At 32.0% G+C, this 23,555-nt stretch overlaps 1 protein-coding gene across 1 annotated transcript in view; it reads left to right on the forward strand.

Annotated features, from left to right (window-relative positions):
• Rim (Rab3 interacting molecule) overlaps positions 1–18,956 on the forward strand; it is a 70,662-nt gene extending 51,706 nt beyond the window's left edge. Inside the window, exons 26-31 of the mRNA XM_077438714.1 lie at positions 914–3,198; positions 4,493–4,681; positions 6,382–6,538; positions 15,159–15,366; positions 15,449–15,646; positions 18,753–18,956. Coding sequence (XP_077294840.1) covers positions 914–3,198; positions 4,493–4,681; positions 6,382–6,538; positions 15,159–15,366; positions 15,449–15,646; positions 18,753–18,956 — 3,241 coding nt within the window. The remainder of the gene's footprint in view (positions 1–913; positions 3,199–4,492; positions 4,682–6,381; positions 6,539–15,158; positions 15,367–15,448; positions 15,647–18,752) is intronic.
• Positions 18,957–23,555: the final 4,599 nt, after the last annotated feature.

Raw genomic sequence — 23,555 nt, forward strand, 5'->3', positions numbered from 1 at the left:
AAAACAAAACACACAAACTCTTTTGTGTTTCACTTCGCAAACGATTGAGCTGAAATTCCTACAATCTTCCGATCGTTTTGAAACTTTGTTATTTTGCGTAGTTTGGTCAACGATAAAAATTTCAATCGATTTTGATAGTTCTATGATGACCATCTTGACGTCTTATTATCTTCAATTTATACATATATTAGAGATTCATACAATGTTTATATAAAAAAACTTCACAGCATGAAAGACAACTTTTATTAGAAATGCTAAAATAATTGTACATATTTACATATATAATTTTTACATACAACCTAAACTAATATATTAAAAAAATATGATATATACATATATGTAGATACAAACTTATCAACTTCGTTCATATTTCTTTAATATAAAAGTGGTTTTTTTTTGTATATATTTCCCTTTTTTTAATTTATCTTCTATATAGCATTGTAAAAGCTCATTTTGCAAATATTAATGTACAGCATAATAGGAAAAAGAGTTCAAAAACCTATTTACACTTCTTATAAATGCTCATAATACATCTTATACATAATATTAACTAAAGACTCTCTAAAGTCAACGATCTTAAGCAGCTGATGTTTAGGTAATCTGTGTTTATACTCTTCACAAGTGTGTTAGTATGGTTATTAGTGATTCTGTCATAGAATCTACTGGTTAGTTTGTTAATAATGTATGTGACTAACGGAATATTAAATCTCAAAAGTTTGATTTTTTGCCATAGTTCCAGTTATCAGGTTGGATAACTTTTTGCACAATTGTGTCTAAATTTAATTCGTCGAAACTGCATTCATATCAAAACAATGGTTGTTCTATTCTTATATTATATTATATGTATATAATATGAATTTTATCAATATTTCAAATATGAAAATAACTAAGTGGTCGTTTTCATAATTTACAGCGATAAGTCCCAGAATGTAAATACGTTCCCTAATTCCAGTATTGACATGTCAAACCCTCCCATTTCCAATTATGTTGTAAATGCCAGGCAACTACCGCCTATAGATATACCTGACCATATTAGACAAATAGTTCAAAACAAAATCAGTAATGAAGATAAATTTGCTTTCGAAAAGAATCAAAGCAAAAAACCTCGCAAAGTGAAACTGAATCGCAGTCGATCGAGTACCACATTGAGAGAACGCACTAGAAAATACTATTTAACGAGAAGTATGAGTGCAACCGGTAGAGAATCTCCAAGTGATCAAAGCAGCGACAGTGAAATGTTACCAATCTTCACAAATGATTATAAACTAATAGAAAATAAAAATGAATATATATTCAATTTAAATCTTAGCAAAGGGAAAATGTCAAGCAAGGCAAAGTTGAAAAATAACATACCGTCAAACCATAGTTTGGATTTGACAAGGTATAGTAAACAAAATTCAACTCTTAATGGATCCAATTCAATTTCTAAGTCACAGAATGATATTTCACAGAATTCTAACGAAGAAATCAGCGATTTAGATAAAAATACCGATGCCTTAAGTAGTATGATCCATCAACTCAGCGTTGATCAATCGCCGAGTGAATTCATAAATATTAACAATATAATTATTGAAAATAAACAAAAGTTCAACTGTGATCTATGTCAAACTAAAGAGAGTGCATTTGAATCAAAGCTGATTGATTTGCGTAGTCATATTTTCATTTCAGAAGATCGCATTATAGATATTTCGTATGATTCTGACAGTGGTTGGGTTTCTAAAGGATCCAGTTTATGTTTGAATTTAAATAGACTTAAAATAGAAAGTAGAAACTCTGAACCAGCTCCGAACGAAGTTGAAAATAACAAAGATTCATTTGATGGAGCTATAGAAGATGATATTAAAGAAGTTGAAAAGATCAATGAAAACGATCAAAATATGTCTAAAGATCAAGAAAGTATGGAAGAACCGCACAATTCAAGCAATAGACACAATTCTTACTTTGGATACGACAGTGAATGTAGTGGTGCTGAGACTGAAATTCATTTGTCGAGCTTTGACAGTCGTAGTTTAGATAAGTCTGATGAAGAAAAACCAAAAGAAGAAGCTGATGAAATTGCTAATGAAAGAGGGCTTTCCGAAAAACCGAAATCTGATGTTCAAAATAACTATAGAGAACAGTTTAATAGTACTGATTCTATAAAATCCATCATAGATGAAGTCAGATCGGAATTCATAGAGAAATCAACTCTAGAAAGAAAACAAATCTTACTAGAAGACAGTGAAAATGATTTCAAATTGGATCATGTCAATGAAAACGAACCGAAAAAGTCCAGCATTTCATGCTCAAGCCTGAGTGAAATTACAGATACTAATAATGAAACTGATGCTGACAAACCTTTGAGCGATTGTGATGAATTCCAAAAAAACGAAAGTAGATTAAGTGTACCAGATGTATTCCTCAAATGCAACTCTCCAAGATGTTCAATCACTTCTCAGTCACTGTCGCTAAATTTTGACAACGGAGACAACTGCCATAACAGCAAAGTAAAACCGAATCAAAGTAATTCATTCGATGAGAGTTCCGATGACGTATTTTTAGCTGACAATGATGCAAATGATCACAAACAAAACATAAACCTGAAATGTAATGGTGAAAAAAATGCTACGAAGCCGAACAGCTCTGTAAATTCGACGCCGGAAAAAACTGAAAAGATTAAAAGAGTCAACTCTGTCAGCATAAATGAAAAGCCGACTTACTTTGATTATTCCATTTACGATAGTAAAACTCTTTCATCCCCAATTCAGAAAACTTCTAAAGTAAATTCCAAAAGCATAGAATCTCGTCCTTCCATTATTAAAAAACAGCAAAATCCCTCCGTCAATGATGACAGTAACGCTAACGACACCGCTTGTAATACCGCTAATAATGCCGATGTTTCTCTTGCTTTGTCCTCATCTGACAATCGTCGTTCATCCGTTGGCTTACCACATCTGAAAACCATCCAATCTCTCGCCGCCGCTGCAAATTCAACCCGACCGAAAAAACCTGTCAAAAAACAAATCAAACGTGGAAACTCAACTAAAAAATCATCAAAATCTGCTACCACGAATAAAAAATCCAGTGACTACGGATCCAGTGGAGGAAACCAGAGGGAAAGAGGAAGTAATGGTTCGAGAACTGAACGCAGAGATGGACACCGTTCACAATTTACCCGTAGTCTGAGCAATGCTGATGTTCCACCAGATGAAAAAGCAGGTATGTTAATATAGTTTTTATACATCAAAATAACCTGCGAAATCATAGATATAGAATACCATAGATAGGCCCTTACGCTCTAAGCCGATCACCCTGTTGGACTATGCACAAACAAAAAAAATTACAGATCATGCACACTCTCTCTCAGTAGCTAGTTAGCTTCTAAGTCGGAAGGTCGATTGACGATTTTCGAAATTGCCAACGTATTCAGTGAAATTGTGTTACAATTAATGTTTTCAATTATAGTAGTATTTGAACATATTGTTACGTACGCCGTGGATTGAGCGAATTGTACTTAGACCAACGGATATCTGTTATCGGTTAACTAAATGCATGCACTTACTTCCAAAGATTATATCTGGACTCTAAGTGCATTTAGGCTAAACAATGACCGTTATTAGTTAGTTCTCAGAATCAGTACGGGAAGACCCAATGTCTTGGAAATACATATCCGAATACGTGACTATACAACAGGTAAACAGATTAGGCGTCCTGAGAGATCTACCCTTTATAAGGCGGTACGTAGGCGATATAATTCATTCTGGACTTAGCAGTGACACTGCGTGTATCTCCTTAATCATCAATAAATGATGTGAAACGACCGTTGGCCTTTTACTTGGATCCTCCACCCACCCGTACGCAACAATATAATGAAATATCGGCGCGATGTATGTATGTAGTGTTGTATGCAGTGATTGAATAGCGGTCGACAACCTCTGCCACAGATGTCTCTAAATGCACACGTATATCTTGTTGGCACTGAAGGAAATTCAGAAATCGACATTAAGTTTAAAACTACAAACAATGAACTAAATATTAAAGTGTCAGCTTTAAAATTGATCCTTGTGGAAGTTACTAATATTTAAATATTGTAATAGTTAATGATGGTTTTATTATAGTAACATGCATTTGAAGTTTAATATAGTGTGTATATAGCTAAATATTTTTTTCTTAATATGGCTTTATTAGTTTGGTTTACTGTCACGCAGAGTGTCCAATAAAATAAAACTTCAGTGCATGTACATATGTACATATGTACATAAACTGGTTGCTGACCACTGACGATCGCTGCGTCGACCTTTTTTTCACCACTTCCCCGCTAGTTAAACCCCCCGCACCCCTCAATTAATGGCGACAACATCTCCAACGAAATTTGTATGTAAAGGCATATCTGTGTATATTCTATATCTACATATGTGCGAAATACTTGGTTCAATACCAATACATAAAAGTTACCGGTATGAATTTGATATAATCACTACGATGAGTACTGACTTGATGAATGCATTTTCAGATGGTAGTTTGAGCGATACTGCTGTAGGATTACACGAGCTGGACAGTGGTCTTTCGAGTAGAAGTAGACGAAGTCCCTCCGAAGTGTCTCCCATTAATAATAAACTAGAACCTGGTGTGCTGCGGGCTAGTGCACACTTTGGTGCTATGGGAAAGAAGAGTAATTCAACGTCACAACTTTCAGCTACAGGTAAGTCGTTCTCGTTACGAACTCTAATGAATAATTAAATACAAATAATATTAATATTTAAAAACATGTTATTAATGTTATGTGAAAAGTGTTTTGTGACAATTGTTATAATTTCTATATGCAATTGTTATATACTACATATTAGGTTGATAAGGATTTTTCTTTTTGTTTCTAAGAAAATAATTAAATTATATTTAAGTGATGAGAAAGTCATATTTGAAGACTGATAAATATGCAAGTTGCTTGACATCAAAAATATATTTATAGATGATGTTTATGTAGATTTGATGTTATTTATAAAATTAGACAACTCAAGGGTCCATAGCAGTGAGAATATACAGAAATATTGTTCCTAAAATCAACAACTGTTTTTAAAGTTGAATACTATTTGGGATTAATTTTCAATTCAAACTGTTCATAAACACTTGTAATGTGAAGTATAAGAAAGATTTAATGGATGCAGAAATGCTATTAATATACTAGAAACTCTTCAAAGTTTTGAATGATAAAAATGGCAAGGTTGTTCTGGAAGTAAAATTAACAAAAATTGGTATTTATGTATTTTAAATAATAAATAATTAATATACAATATTTAAGCAAGTATTCAATTGAGGTTATATATGTAAGTTTTACTGTGCATCAAAATGTATTGTTTTGATTTACGAATTGATCAAAGCGAAAATGGATTATCGAGAAAAAGAAAGAAATGCTCTTCCTTTTGCATCATCCCAAGCACATCCTCTCCCGCTCTGAACAATGATGATAAAAAATATTTTGCTATTTTTTTTAATATTTGTTCAATTTATTTTGCTTGCTGCCTTAATTATATGCTACAATTAATTCTCCAGGTTCCGTCATACGAATCGGCTCCCATCTCTTTTTTGAAATTTGTAATTTTCTCTTCGTCCTGTTAAATCAACAGGAAATACATACATACATTCATATACATTGCACTATTCTATTGAATGTTTTTTTTTTTATGAAAGAAAGATAATCTGCAGGAATGCTTGTAACTTAGCAGGTAGAGTTTCTGTACCTGCTAATTGCAAGACATTATAGTGCAAATGTTCTGACTTTGAAGGTCAAAAATCTTTGGTTAACTTAGTTTTTGACTGGGTTGTCCAAACGTATTGAACAGATGACAAACAAAAGGTTAATTGCAAGTAACAATGAAGAGATTGAAGAATCCGATTTTATATGGAACATGGAGAATACATCGAAACAAGGTATGAATTTAATATTTGATTTACTCTAATATATTGAAAAAAGAGTCAAAAATTCTCTTTAGAAATACTTTTTCAAGTCGTTTTGTGTTTTGTATCGGAGAATTTGACTTATATTGAACAAGTGTAGATTTTAAACAGTAAATTTAATATAATAAAACCAGTCTCATAATAGTCAATAATTAGACTGATCAAGTGAAACTATAATCGCTTAAGATTTTTTTTCATTTTAATTCTGCATTAGCAAAAGCTTTTTAATCGAGCTTTTATTAGAATCCCGCCGCGTTTTTATTTGAATATCAAAGCCTGTTGCACTCGATCCATACTACCTTAGATGTGACCCTTAATACTACAGTGTGTGGCTATTAAAATCAATAAAGTTTTATTTAAATATAAATTCAATCGATAAATTATTAACATTTGATATATTTTTTTAATTATTTGTTAAAAATATTAATCAATAATTTGACCATATAGGTCGAAAGCGTAGATTAGGTTTCGGCAAGAAGGGCAAGAGCTCTTTCACGGTTCATCGAAGTGAAGAGGTGGTGCCTGGTGAGCTCAGACCACCCGGAGGACTATCACGAGGCTCGTCAGCCTCCAGTGATGGTGAAGGCTCGGCCGACGGCGACAGGTCCATACATAAAACCAAAAAAAAACCTATTATACAGTCAAATACTGGGATTATTGAACATATCAAACAGACAAATAGCCAAAATTGCTTAAGTTAATGCAAGTTACTATACAAAATGTGCATACATGTCACCCAATTCATTGATATTTTTTCATCCTTTATCCTCATCTTTCCTCATTCAAAGAGCATTTGAGATGGACTCGTACATGAATACTCACATTGCGTAGAGAGAGACAGTGATTATTAATCGCCATTTAAAACCGATGAACTTTGAAATTGACTCGTCGACGTCTCTTCAGATCATCAATCGTCAAAATGTAAAGTAAAATCAAAATAATACGATATTGTACGAAAATACAAATACATCTTCATTATTCAGAGATAGTAAGTGATAAGACTAATTTATACTTACTGTACAGTACATGTCTGTCCATCAGAAAAGGTAACATTTTAATATTATGATAGTAGAATATACAATTTGTATCTGATACAGCAATGCGTACAATACGGTAAGTTTAAATCAGCGTCAACCTTATTACATAATATATCATCAATACAATTCTGAAGCTGTTGAATCTCAGTCTCAACAGTGCCGATAACATGAAATGGACCTGTGTATACAGCAATCTATGCTTAATTAAACTTATCTGAAACAATTATCACCATCTACTGTATATAATAGAATAAATTGATAATTTCTTAGTACTTGTTTATCGCATTATATTATATATTATATATTATACTTCAACCCAACGAAACTGGCACTTTGACTCTCGTAGTTGGAGTGGATTTTTTTATTTAATTTAAATTGATAAATGCATTTTTTATGTTCCTTTTATTTTATATAAAATGAAAAAATTAGCTTTTTTAATTTAAATATTTATTTTTTATATACTACATTATATTATATATAAATATTATACAATTGTTTTGTTTGTAATTAGCAAGAACTTTATATAATTAAAGAAAACTGCATGGTTTTGAAACATAGTAACTTAATTGTGCTTTTAAACGTAGCTTTGAAAAAGCATTTAGTTGTGGACTAATTAATATCCACTTACATCATATTACAAAAATATACTGACTCTATACACATATTAAGTATTCTCAAATATTAAAAAAAATTAATAAATAGTATTCAACTGTGATCTTTTTATTATATTTTCATTGTAGTTTTATCACTATGAATAAACAATACATGCCTGTGAATTTGTAATAATATTTACTTAGATTATTTAAATAGTGTTTTATTATACTGCATCAAATTATCATTATGAAATAAAAATGCATAGTGTTCACATTCGACGTGTTGGAAAGTTTGTATGTTAAATTACTACGATTTGAATTTTATGTGCTTTATTATAAATATAAATAAGAGTAATAAAAGTGACACGTTTTAATATACATTTATATATAATAGAAATATTATTATTTTTACTTTTATATTTCTTTACATAGTATTTTGTAATAAATTAGATTTATATCTTTAGTCAATAGGATTTTATATATACATATTATACATGAATTTGTGATTCAGAATTTTCTTATACATACATATATATATACAAAAAAAAAAAAAATATATATATATATATATTATTATTATTATTATTATTATTGTTTTGTTTGAAATAAGTGATATGCGTTATATTTTATTTGTGTTGAAAATATACTTCCACGTGCAAGTTATTATTAACCTTATAAAAGAGAGTTACGTTAATGCTTTTTGAAAAACGATTCATTATAGATGTATTGATGTAGTGAATGCATAATGATTTTAAGTAGATAATGGTATGGTTGATTGATTGAGATGGCTTGTAATATTAGAACTAGGCGGTGCCCCCACATCGGGCAGGAAGCGCGCTTCTGCCGGCTGCATCCAGCGCTCGCAGGAGGTGCTACCACCGAGCCCGTCTATTCGAGCCGCCAGCATTGCTTCCATATCTAGCTCCGAAGCATCATCGTAAGTACATTGGAGGATGCAGCCGTACCAGTTTGTCTTGCCTATTACATATATATAAAAATCCTCATTGTCCCTAATTCTACCGAGCTCAACTTCTAAAATGCATGTGATACATTCAGCAGTATGGTATTGTTACACACTCTCTTTCTCTCACTCTCTCTCTCTCTCTCTCTCTGGGGAAATCTCACCATCCACTCCTCAATTGCTCATATTATAAATGAAACACTAGCAGTCATACTGGCAATCTTCCAAGCCCAAATTCATAATCGGGTAAAACATAGAACTGATTTTGGCTTAGGGGATGCTGGGTATAACTTTCAACTGCTAAAGTCAAATAACAAATTGATTCATATAGCCCATTGTAGAGTAACGTAATTATGATGATAATTTATATTAAAAAGTTCCTGCACATGTGTTTAATAGCTTTCCGGGATCATGGCGAATTCAATGATATGCAATATCTTGATACATATAGATTTTACCCCGGATAAACATACAAATTCATTTTTTCTTTATTTTATATACATATATACATAAATCTAAAATAATATTCGATTTTTTTCTTCAAATATGATATTTTCATTCTTATCATAGAAGTCAAAATATTTCAATAATCAAAATTCATGTTTATATAATACATGCTTAAAAAATGGTAGATCTTTGCATTTTGAAAAATATAATGACATTTTATTCTTTTGTTTTTTGTTAAAAAATATATGCCTAAAGGTCTGACCGCACTATGCGTCTGTGACACGAACGGCAGCGTGCGGCCAAATATTGTTTCTAAACCAAGGCCGCAAAAATTTATTCTTAAGCCGGGTTTTTAAACCGGACAGTTAAGTTTTTTACATTTTACCTTTTAGCTATCCAAAATCTAACGTATGCAGGGTTTCTAAACCAAGTTGCAAATCGTCATTAGGGGCTTTGGTTTTCGATTTTTTCCCTGAAAATTATGTTTTCAAATCCTACGTATTCATGGTTTCTAAACTTGGGTGTGCAAAAAATAATATTATCAAATAAATTTATTCGCATTTTATGAAATTACTATATAGATATGGCCGACAATTGCAATAGAGTAATTTTTTTTCGAAACGCATTTAAATCTTTTTGAAGAAAATGATTTTGCATTGAATTGTCCGTGCACTGAATTGTTGTGCGCTGAGTTTTCGTGCTACCGATTAGTCCAAATACTGATATGAGCATATTCATTAAAAAAATGTGATGGGGAAATACAACTGTTGGCCAGTGTATATTTATTAGCCACTTGAACTAAAACAATATATGAACTATATAAAACGATAGTAGTGAATAAAAGTATGTACAGTGAAGTCACAGGATTCTTATTCTGTAACCTTAAAATCTATATGGCCAATAATTGATCACTTTTATTTTATTTCGTCATTTGTATTGTCTAAGTATTTTATATGAAATTAATTTGATTGAATAAATATTTTCATACTGGTGAGTGTATCAAAGAAGAGGTATCAAGTTTATGTCCTTTATATGAACACATCCTTCCTGTGCACAATACTTTCATGTCAAACCTTCCGAATTTACCTAAATTTTGCTTTTTATTTTGAAATTTACTTTTTTATTTACTACCATCTATTTTGTCGTCTTGATCCTGCCAACTGTGGTCAACAAGCTGCTGTCAGTGTTGTGACATTTCAATGTCTTCTTTGGTGGATAGATTTAAAATGCTGATTACTATTGTTCTCGTGTGTGCATATTTCAGTACTAATTATTATTATTGTATTTTAGATGTGTAAGGCATGCCTTTTTTCTGTACGTTGTTAAAACTGGCTGAAAACTTTATTTATTATATAGTGACAAATGGTATGCTGCCTGAATGTTCTTAAATTTCTTGTTTTTTTATGCACATCGTGTGGTTACGAATGCATCGAACACATCGAAAGTTCAAAATTTGCTAATACTCTTTCAAACGAATGTAATTCAATCTGTGCAACCAATGGGAAAAAATAATGCTACGCAATATTACAATATTTGGCTGTTTCATGGCTGAAAGCTGGCGCCCATGGCTTTCAATAAGCCACACTGAGCTGATAAATAACATTTCCATTGGTGCACAAAGATTGCTGGCCAGTATGCCTCACTGGCAATATATAACCGTACATACTACATATAAAATTGTATCACACATACAGAGAAATGAAATATTAATAGAAGTGGCTTTAGGTGTTATATTGTTGTCAAGTGACAGTTGTCCACGGACAGATCTAAATAATTTTAGCATCAGTCGCTTGGTGCTCGACGTATGTCCGATAAAACGATGCGGTGCAAACGATCGACAAGCGCCAGACAGACTGAACCACAGATTAACTGTACGTATACCTTATGCGTGCGCACTGCTTGCACTTACACTGAGCGAAATCTACCCAAAATCCCGACATACCTACCCTGTATACGTTCTGTGCTTCTGATACTTTAGTTCTGAATTTTGCCTTATTAAACTCGCCAGAAAGATCCAACTCAATTTTAATAATTACCATTTTAATAATTACATCTGTGCACATCGAAAGGTTACTCGTCATCTGATGTGTAATCTATCATTCGAGAAGACGAGAATTGCGTTTAAAGCTGCCATCCAGTTTATCTGTCGTCCAGTCTGTCTGGCGATTTCCGATCGGATGCACCAAACCCTCGTCAATGACCCATGCATGGATTTGGCATTAGACATCAAATTTCCAATACGCTTGTATGAAGCTTTATATAGGCAGGATTGAGCTTTAATGTCACTGAAGGTCTTGTAAGTACTCTTGTGATGATTTTTCAACAATTCTATCTATGACATTGGCTGCGTGCATACTGACCAACCAACTTTAATACTACTTTAGCTTGAGCTCATCATTAGTTACCAGGGGCGGGTCGTCGTGCATGTGCAATCTATCATTCGTGAAGTCGAGAATTGCGTTTAAAGCAGCCATCCAGTTAATCTGTGGTTCAGTCTTTCTGGCGCTTGTCGATCGTTTGCACTAAACCCCCGATAAAAACTTCTCTGTTTGTTTATATTACTCGCAAGATGGGCAAGCATCGGTAAAAATTGCACAATACATTCAAAAACACACAATAAACATCATGGGATACATTTTTATAAGTAAATTGATCCGATTGTATTCTGTTCGATGTAGCGTATGTATAGAGACGTACCACGTAAAATTGTCAACAATTATTTATTCGTAAGGGCCCCTCTATTCTTATTACATCTCTCTGCACTCATAGGTCTATTGCGCACTCTCGACCGGTCGACGGGCGACCAATTTATACCAGTAATTTATACTCAAAGTCGCTCACTGTGTGAAGATTTTCCAATGGGTCGCCTGTGCCCAGAAAAATGTAATAATAATAGAAGGGCCCTTACGAATAAATAAATTGTGTCAATATTACACGGTACGTCTCCATAACTACGCTACAACGCACGGAATAGAATCAGATCAATTTACTTATAAAAATGTATCCCATGTTGATTATTGTGTGTTTTTGAATGCATTGTGCAATTGTTAACGATGTACTTGCCCATCTTGCGAGTAATATAAACAAACAGAGAAGTTTTATCAGACATACGTCAAGTACCAAGTATCAAATACGACTGATGCTAAAATTATTTAGGAATGTCTGTGGACAATCGTCATTTGACAACAATATAACGCCTAAAGCCACTTCTATTATTATAACATCTCTCTGTCTAAGACTATATAAATTACAGTCGACGATGACCGGTCGACAGTCACCTTTTATAGCGCCAGATACCGGCTAGATATTCGCCAAATGAGCTAAACTGGCATTACACCATAGTTATACAAGTTGAATGATTCCCTTTGGTGTAAGTATTATATATAAATATTTTGCTTACCTGTGACAAAATATATGTATGTATATTACAATGTTGCCATAGTTTTAAGAAATGCTACAGTCATTAGCCAGTGTATAGTTATTAACCTCTTGAACTAAAACAATCATGTATTGTTATTACTAGTCACAGTGCTATCCATTGTTCGGCAAACCTTTAACAGTGCATTTACAACCTTTGAACAATACACAGCCCCCTCAGGCTCCGGTGACTAGTTATTACTTAGTAAGAGTACCATCGAAGACACAAAACATTCTCAATAATATTACAGTTTTTAAATCCATTTGGCCAATAGCTGTACATATGTACATATAAACATAGACTCAGGGCCACGCCTAGGAGTTCGGCTGCCTGTATGCTAACTTAAATCGGCCGCTCATTAATGTTATCAGCATTTGTATAAATCATATTATGTGATTTGGGGTAAAAATTTTAATCACAATAAAAATTAACCAGAAAAACAGAGAAAACGAAAACGTTTAGTTCTGAGCAGGACCAGATGACAAGAGAGACTGAACGTTTTCAAGTTCATTCGTGAAAACATAGTGTTTATACCCCCATTCCCATATCTAGGACATTGTTCTTTCGATGACCAATCAATACTCAACATCCTTGAAGAAATACATCTGGCAGTCGCAAAGCTCGTAGATCATAAAAGATCTAGCTCTATGCGGACTGAAACTATACCTGCTATCCCGTTGTTTCCCCGAATTATATAATAGTTCGGCAGTGGCGTGGGCTGAAATTTTCTCTCTTTTTGTCGTACAGCCTTACTTAATACAAGAGGAACAGCCTGTTCCTCTTGTATCCTGCTCGTGCACATTACGTAAGGCTGTACGATAAAAAGAGAGAATTTCAGCGCACGCCACTGTAGTTCGAGTGTGCTATAAGTTGTAACTTGCAACAGCAATCCGCAAGTATACAACAAGATAACCTAAATGCATTTTAAAAAGTACGATGTGTTGTTTCGCATTTGCAGATATGGTAAGTTGGGCCCTGTATAGACTGGCTAACAACTGTAGCGTATAATAAAAACGTTCTGCCTAACACACTAGCACTAATGAAACTTATTCAGCTTTGATAACTATTATAATAATAAGTGAATAAAAAATATAAAAGTGAACCAATTCCACCTATTCCTGCATGCCAAGTGCATATTTCATTCCAAAGTTCACTGTTTATTCAAAGTACACTATACGTCTTAAGATATGTTTGATTTATTACAAAAATATATACATAGCATATTCTGAAATTTCGGTGAGACTGTGTATGTCTGTGTGCGAGCATGAATTTTTTGATACATTTCTTAACTGAAATTTTAATCTATAATATTTATTTATATTGAAAAAATATATTTTCAAACTTGTATTATAATGGCTAATTGTTGCTTTTTGCTTTCAATGATTATTTATACATGAAAAACATAGTTTGGAAATATACTTGTGTGCGTGTGCATGCGCTCATGCACCAATACATTTGTACCTAAGACTGTAATAATAAAACATTTATAATTTTATGACTCACCCTGCCCTACCCCTCCGTATAAATAAAACGTATATATTGCTGTATGCACTTGCCACTTTTTTAAACATATTATATACTATCGAAATAATTGGCCGACAATCTCCGTTTTTTTAACAGTACTCTATTGTATTTTTTTGTGAACACCAACTGTATTGATTTGATTGATAACTGTTTAAGTGCCGTTTTTTGTTGTTTTTCTATATATATATATATTTTTCTTATATTGCATGGTACCTCATTTTTTTACTATTTTTTAAACTGCATGTATACGCACAAGAAAAAAAATAAATACTTGATTACATTCTAGAGGGAAAATAAAAATGTTTTTGAAAACACACACATAGCTTGAGATATGTACATATATCATACTTACATATTTAGATTTGGGTCGAACGTACTACATAATACGAAAACAAATAATCGGATTTTATCAATTTAGCTCATACTCATCAATAATAATTCAATTTCACTATATAAAAATTATATCTATAAGTAATAAATAATGTATAATAAAATTATTACGATAATTTTCATAGTTTAAGTCTACAAATAACATTTTTTTTCAATAACGCACATCGAATTTTTTACAATCTAAATGGATATCATTCTATATATTTTTATTTTTATTTTTATTTTTAATTTATTTTTATTATTAATTTATTTTTTATATACTATATTATATTATTACTACACAAACTCAAAATTTCACTGTCTCTCTTCGAATTACTTTTTACGATTCCATCTCAGTTGCTCCTTATTTAAGTGTATAGTTGCATTTTCACAAACTTCTTTATATCAAAAATTTATATAATCCACTAAATTATTATATATATATACATATACATACGTGTAAAATTATTTTTATTTTAATATAAACCAAATCAATTAATTAATGTTGCTTGCATTTACTTCTATGTGTGTACAATAAACCCAGGTAAAATCCATATTTATTATATTACCTATATACATATATATATATAGATAGATATATTGGATCCTATAATAATAAATTTCAAATAAAATATTTAAATTTAAATTATATTAGAATTTTTCTAAAATCGTTCAACTGCTGCAATAATATAACTAATTTAGAATATCGTCGTGCTTAACAGTACTAAAGCTTTGTTCATAATATTTCAACTGTTGAACGATATCATGAATTTGCTACTTAAATTTTGATTTTAAATATTCTCAAAATGAAATAAATAGTATTCTGTTAAAAGTGTAAAAATTTGTTCAAAAATCTTCATCTGTATGTGCGTTAGATGGTCTCCGGGAGTTCGTGGAGGTGGAGCCGAAGGTCGAGGCGGAGCCAGCAGTGGAGGCTCTTCAGAGACGGGAGGTGGTGGTGGTGGTCTTTCAGACTTCATTGAGGGCTTAGGTCCTGGCCAATTAGTTGGAAGACAAGTGCTGGGAGCGCCAGCTCTCGGCGATATACAATTGTCCATGTGCTACCAAAAAGGATTCTTAGAGGTTCACTTTCAACTTAAAAATATTTTTTCTCAATCAATTTGATTTGACTCGATCTAATATTACCAATATAATAAATTTTCAGGTCGAAGTAATTAGAGCACGCGGTTTACAAGCGAAACAAGGATGTCGCGTTTTACCGGCTCCTTATGTTAAAGTATACTTGGTCAGTGGTAAAAAGTGTGTTGCAAAAGCGAAAACGTCAACTGCAAGAAGAACGTTAGATCCACTTTACCAACAACAATTATCTTTTAGAGAAAATTTTCAAGGATGTATATTACAGGTATGTTTGTTACGAATGTTACAAAGCTTAACTGAGAGGAGAGTATTGAAATATACTCGTAGTATAAAAATAGTTCTAGTTGTAGTGGGTATTGTTTTGATGTTAGAATCTCCTGTATAGAAGAGATAAATCATGGTTTGGTTCTTAAAATACCAATGTCAAAATATCTGATTTTTTAATTAAAATGGTAAATTAAGTTAAAGCTTATTCAAAACATAGACAGGATTCGATTTTACTTGCTATACATAAAAGAGAGGTCACAGTATTTGACCAAGCATATAGATTTACGGCAATAAAAATGGTATTGTTACGTACACTCGGATTAGGCCAAGTAAGTGCAATCGGATTAGGCCGAGTAGCATCCCGGAGACTGTGTGACCGTTATAATTGGTTTCAAGGATTACCTCTAGACTCTAAGTGCATGTAGGCTAAACAATGGCCACCGAAGTGGCCCTTCGCAGAAGTGACCGATACCGTGGGAATGGGTGTCGTGGGAATACGTATCCGGGTACATGCCTAAACAATAGGGAAGTAACCGGATGCCCTGAGAGACCTGCCCCTTATAAGGCGGTACTTAGGCGGTACGATATCAAGATATTCTGGACGGAGCACTGCCAGTGTGTGTATCTCCTCAATCACCAATAAATGCTGTGACACGACTAAATGCTGTGACACCCCTACGCAACAGTATTGTATCCACTATAATGCTCTCTAGTCGATTTTAATTAGTATATGGCATCATCTAAATATCCAACTACTATAGACTAGGTCAAATGCTTTGGTCTCGCTCAAATTTTGAATGAAATAAGTACTTTTTAGCAACAAATTGAAATGACAGTTATTTGCAATAAATAGTCAGTAACTTTTAGAAAAATAATATGTAAATAGAAAAAAACACTAGTCGTTGGCCATGTTACAGTCGTTGACCACTTTTTATAGCTAAAAATAAGAACCCTGTGAAGTTGATGAGAATTTTTTATGTCCTCGATGGTGCCACTGTTCACTACTAACTGATAGCAGTATAAATGTATTACCAGTGTTGTACCCGATGAAATATCATCACATGGGTGTTGGCCTATTAAGTTATTAAATAAAAAAAATTAAAAGAAGTGTGTCGGTCCTGTGTAAGATCTGCACGCGGTCAAATAGCTTTTAAATATATTTAATTTCATGTTTATTTTTAATTGTTTAATATGAAAAAAATATTGTGAAAACTACCTACCTACCTACATATAAACAATATAAAACACCAATAGAAAAAAATAAAACCATTTTCAATAGATGGCGGTAAATGCTCAGATACTTAGCACCGTCTAAAAACCTAGAGGAAACATTTGTAGTAAACAATATACATATATATATATATATATATATATATATATATATATATATATATATATATATATATATATATATATATATATATATATATATATATATATATATATATATAGCTTTTAAATATATTTAATTTCATGTTTATTTTTAATTGTTTAATATGAAAAAAATATTGTGAAAACTACCTACCTACCTACATATAAACAATATAAAACACCAATAGAAAAAAATAAAACCATTTTCAATAGATGGCGGTAAATGCTCAGATACTTAGCACCGTCTAAAAACCTAGAGGAAACATTTGTAGTAAACAATATACATATATATATATATATATATATATATATATATATATATATATATATATATATATATATATATATATATATATATATATATATATATATATATATATATATATATATATATATATATATAAGTTTTTACAAGGCCTCTTCTAAGGTTTACTTCGCAAATGATTCAGTATCTTTTCCTATAGCCTCTCGATCGTTTTGAAACTTTGCCATTTTGCGCGGTTTGGTCATTTAGAAAACGACTATTATAGTACGGCGAGTATTATCTTACAGAGACAGACACACAGGATAGCGATATTATATTTATATATGATGGTATGATTTTAATCTGAATGGACAACAAGTATCGCATGGCCAACGTTTGTTCTCAAACAACTTTCATTTCGTTGCCCATACAAAGTGATAGTCAAACAATCAGTGACTGATAGTGTGACTCACCGACCATCTATTTACTGACCAAATCAAGCAAAGTTTCTGATTATTTTTAGACATTAAACCTTTTAGAATCACAGTTATTAACTGAACCATTGGTAATATCATATATGTGGGTTTGGTGCATCTGACAGATAAACTGGATGGCAGCTTTAAACGCAATTATCGTCTTATCGAATGATAGATTGCACATCAGATGACGAGTAACCTTTCGATGTGCACAGATGCAATTATCAAAATTGAGTTGGATCTTTCTGGCGAGTTTAATTAGGCAAAATTCGGAACTAAAGTATTTTTTTTTTTTTCGATTTTTAAATGCTTTTTATTATTACGAAATTATGTTCACAATACATCTTATATCTATTTTAATAGCTACTGATCTACTGATCATTTTCTATTTTACAATTTAATTTAATTTGGTTAGTAATCACAGTATTATATTATTCTAATGTAAATCTACAGCATAATAGGAAAAAGAGCTCAAAAACCTATTTACAATCCTTATAAATGTTCATAATACATAATATTAATTAAAGACTCTCTAAAGTCGATGACCTAAAGCAGATTGTGTTTAGGTAATCTGTGTTTATACCTGAAGGGTATAGACATTTTGTTGTAATCACCGAGACTCTTCACAAGTGTGTTAGTATGGTTATGAACTAAAGTATCAGAAGCACAGAACGTATAGAGAGTAGGTGTATGTCGGGACTTCGGGTAGATTTCGCTTAGTGTAAGTGCGAGCAGTGCGCACGCATAAGGTACACGTACAGTTAATCTGTGGTTCAGTCTGTCTGGCGCTTGTCGATCGTTTGCACCGCATCGTATATACATATGTATACATTGTAGACAAAAAATATTTGTATTTTTGTACTAATGATGCATTTAATACAAATTATATAGCATTTATTCGAGTTTATGTGTATTGAAATTATTTTAGACTGTGTAATTATTATAGATATTAGCATTGTACATATTGGTAGACATAGTTTGTGGTTGTAATGTGTTGGTGTATTTGATTGCAGGTAACAGTTTGGGGCGATTACGGCCGCATCGAGGGCAAAAAAGTATTTATGGGAGTTGCGCAAATAATGCTCGACGATTTAAACTTAGCTAATATTGTGATTGGATGGTACAAGCTGTTTGGCACAACGTCGCTGGTGAGTGGGCCTCCGTCACTCGCCCTCTCACGCCGAACTTCCATACAGAGTTTGGATTCGGGCACATAACGCCCACCCACCCCCCCGCCACCATCCCCATACTCAACCACAGCCACCCACTCCCCCTGTCCCAACTGATCTGATACCATGTGTGCTCGACTATCTATCCACCACCGCTTGACAATGTAGATAAATCACCATTTCATACTATTCCATGTTCACGTCTCTCTCTCTCAGCAAGTTACATATATTGTCGTAGTTCTTTTTCACATTTCAAGTTATAAATATAAACATATATATTATATATCAGTAGGACCCTTTTCAATTTGTTGATAGGTGCCCTTTCATTTTCGAATGAAATAAATTTTGGTTGTGGCTATTTGCAGGTACTATGTATATCTGCAAATTATTGGCTATTTGCAGGTACTATATCTGCAACAGGCGCAAAGCCTTCTGCGCATGCGCGTGAACTGTCACTGTCGGCGTGTTTACTGTTAAAATTTTGTTTTAAGCCTCTTAAAATTTAGTTCAAAATCGCAAAGTGACGTAGAGTAAAAAATATAATCCAAATTAGTTAATATTATTAATTGTTAGAAAATTATTATCATATAAAACGTATAATACCTACATACAAGTACAAGCCGCGAACTAGCTAAATGATATAAATCTATTATAATAACGTGCGAAATTTATTTGCCTCGTGTATAATGAAGGATTGATTAAGCAAGTCTAGCATACATTAAATGTAAGAAATTATAATCGGATTATAAGTTCACGCGCGTGTGCAGAAGGCTTTGCGCCTGTCGCAGATATAGTATCTGCAAATAGCCAATAATTCGCAGATATAGTACCTGCAAATAGCCACAACCATAAATTTTCTATTAAATATCGAACACTTAGTTTGTTGCATTCCGCTTTCACGACAAAATTATCCCTAAAAATCATTGAATATATCTTTGCGAAATGATTTTTTTTACTCTAAGTAAAGTGAGAAAGAAGCTTATATCACTGTATATCAACTTGGTGCTTCAATTTATCAAAATAGATATTATAATATAAAATAAGACTATTGCTTAGTTATAATCACAAGGCATTCATTAATAAATGTACATATATATAAAGAGTTATAGTGACTTTGAATAAAAATGATCTTTAAGATTCATAAAATAATATATTGCCGAACAAATGCATAAACGTTATCTCTAATATTTATATTTCCATTATTAATTTGTTTCAAATTAATTCAAACAAATGAATTTTCATATTATCTTTAGAAATACAAGAAGTCTTAATTATTCAATTTTTTGACCATGATATAATTTTATAATTCTAAATATATGTATACAAGGTTTTCATTCCAGATTAAACCTTTTTCATTTCAAATTAACCATTTTTCAATGTCAATTTGATATGAAAAAGGGTCAATTTGGAATGAAAAACACCTTATAATCTTATAATCGAGACCCTCATATACATATTCGAATTGGACTCAAAAACATGATATGTAGCTCTTATATACATTTTACAGTTTAGCAAGCAGCTATTTTTTGATCATTTAACACGTTCAACCCAACGTGTACCACCGGTGGCCACGCGGATAGTGCTATAGCAGACTATAATTTTACGGTTCCACTTCATTGAGCACCCCAACACTAAAATTCCTATAAAATTTTAAAGATTTAGGGACAACTCATTATGTAAAGTGATTTAATGCCGTCACGCGTAATTGGGTGCCGATACGCGTGACAGTGCCGCCACATGGGCAAATGTATGAAATCATGCGCCGGGTTGAATGTGTTAATCTGCAGAAGCATTGCTGTTTATAATATTCAGTGAATTCGTCTCGATGCCAGAATGCTAATAATCATAATTATATCCCGTATCATATCCCCAGCGTCGCCCAAGCCATTTTTTATATAAAAAAATTATTTGAACTAATCAAAATGCAATACTAAATATTAGGGGTAACGTTTATAATAGTATTATATAATGTAAAAAATATACAAAGAGGATACTACACGTCCTCATCGTGTTTCTCAATATTGTTCTGACGAGTGTTCCTTATATTATACATACGAAGATGTTTGAAAAGTCTAGGAATAAATATTGAATCAGTGGCGTGCCGTCCATAGAAACGTAACCAAAGGGGCGCATTTAATTTTGCATTGCAAGAATGATGGATGATTTACATAATTACAAGCTGTGTGAAAAATCCAAATCGGCTTCGCCCCCGTCGACATCCAACGCACGCCACTGACTTGTAAATATTGTAATTTAATCGTAACAAACGACGAAACATATGTATTGCTTACGTTACTAATGAGTTTCGTTTATAAATGCTTTGATATTTCTGATTGAAAATTTTACCACAGACTAAATCAACCGCCTCCAAGAGCTGCAAAAGATCATACATACACTCGATTAAATGACTTTTTTTGAAATGTAACATATCAAAATCACCATCGATTGAGAATATTTTTAGACAGTTGCTTTATATACATACTCTTATATTATATATATTTTTTTAATATGAAAAATATATACGAAACATTTATTTTGCTGTGCCGCTTTTATGAAATTTATCTTCATCGTTGAGACGACAACATTATTTTTAAACTATACAATTTTTATCTTAATAAATAATAATAATAATATCTAACCGCTTTTTTACAAGATTGCCGATATTTTATGAAAATAATCGTATGGATCGTTCATATTTAATTTATAGATACATTTAATATTACGACTATATCCTGCTATATACCTTAAATTATACTGTATGTGTGCGCTGTGTGTGTGTGTGTGCGTGTATGTGTATTTATTTATTTATTTATTTATTTATATATAATATGTATATTCATTTACATCGAAACGTCACCGCACATCCTCCACACATCCTTCCAATCACCATTGTTGTCAGTGACCTGTTTAGGCATTAGGTATGTCATACTAGGTAATGGCAAATTGTTACTATATTAATGCTAGAAGGATCTAGTATGTAATATGTAAGCTAAGCTTTACATTTTTTTTTTTTGTAAAATTGTGTCGTTTCTATATGTAGATAATTTATTGTTGTGTATTTAACTCACAGTTTGATTATATATACATGATCCTTCTAGCTTTATTGTAAAAATAGCTGTGGATTTACATATTCATGAAAAAATTCTTATTGTTATATTAAATGTTTGCATACGAATGAAATCGAAACAATCCACAGATATTTTTCTTCAGTTATTTCAGTGTTGTGAATGTGAAACATATGTGAGCACATTTTTATTGTATTTCTAATTGACACACATTCAAGTTTATTACATATATCATTGAAGGAGCTTCGTAAATAATGATATCATAGATACATTGTGCAATATTCATTTTTAAAGACCTGTATTGTTAGTTTGTACACATCATTGTAGAAAAAAGTCTAGTTTTATATATATTATATTTAATTGATTCTAAATTTTTTAACTAAACCTTAATTTTCCTGTATATTTAATGGTTGTGGCTATTTGCAGGTACTATATCTGTGAATTATTGGCTATTTGCAGGTACTATATCTGCGACAGGCGCAAAGCATTCTGCGCATGCGCGTGAACTGTCACTGTCAGCGTGTTTACTGCTAAAATTTTGTTTTAAACCTCTTAAAATTTAGTTCAAAATCGTTAAGTGACGTAGAATAAAAAATATAATACAAATTAGTTAATATTATTAATTGTTAGAAGATTATTATCATATGTATATATATATATATATATATATAATACCTACATACAAGTACAAGCCGCGAACTAGCTAAATGATATAAGTTGTGGCGGCTCGCTATACCACATGGTCGAGTTTGGTCACCTTCCTGCGAGTGGGGACCAATTCGGCTGTGTTCAGAGTAGCTACCTCACTCTGCCTTCAGCCGTCACAAATAAAGCACGTGCATCAACATGTCAGTCGTCTCATTCGTTCATCCCCCATAACTGGTGACCCAGACGTGATTCATCCCCCATAAAATCTATTATAATAACGTGCGCAATTTATTTGCCTCATTTATAATGAACGATTGACTAAACAAGTCTAGCATACATTAAATGTAAGAAATTATAATCGGATTATAAGTTCACGCGCATGCGCAGAAGGCTTTGCGCCTGTTGCAGATATAGTACCTGCAAATAGCCACAACCATATTTAATATGATAAAATGAAAAAATAATAAGCGAAATGCATGTTCAATTCCTTCAAATAGTGTATACATAATTATTACGGGGCATTTACACTGATTTCTTTACAATTTATTCCGATGAAGCTATTTTATTATTACATTAGTTAGTTTAAAAATTTGTTTTTGTCAATGTAAACGTCCCGTAATGCAGCATGATTATTTTTAATTTGACATTTTAATCTTGAAATCATAATCCTATTTGAAAATAACAATCATTCAATTCAACTGTAAAATTCTGATAACAGTTGAAGCTGTTCTCTGAATTTTTCATCACTATTTTTTTTATCCATTTTAGCTTCCTTATACATATGTATGTTTATTACATATATATGTATTACCACTGTATTTTTATATTATATATATATATATACATATATATCTTACTGATTCCGTTAAAACATTTGAGAATAATTTTCAACAGTATAAATATTTTTAGCATGTCTAAAATTACAAATTAATTC

This window comes from Arctopsyche grandis, chromosome 9 (genome assembly GCF_051622035.1).
Source record: "Arctopsyche grandis isolate Sample6627 chromosome 9, ASM5162203v2, whole genome shotgun sequence".
Lineage (NCBI taxonomy): Eukaryota > Metazoa > Arthropoda > Insecta > Trichoptera > Hydropsychidae > Arctopsyche > Arctopsyche grandis.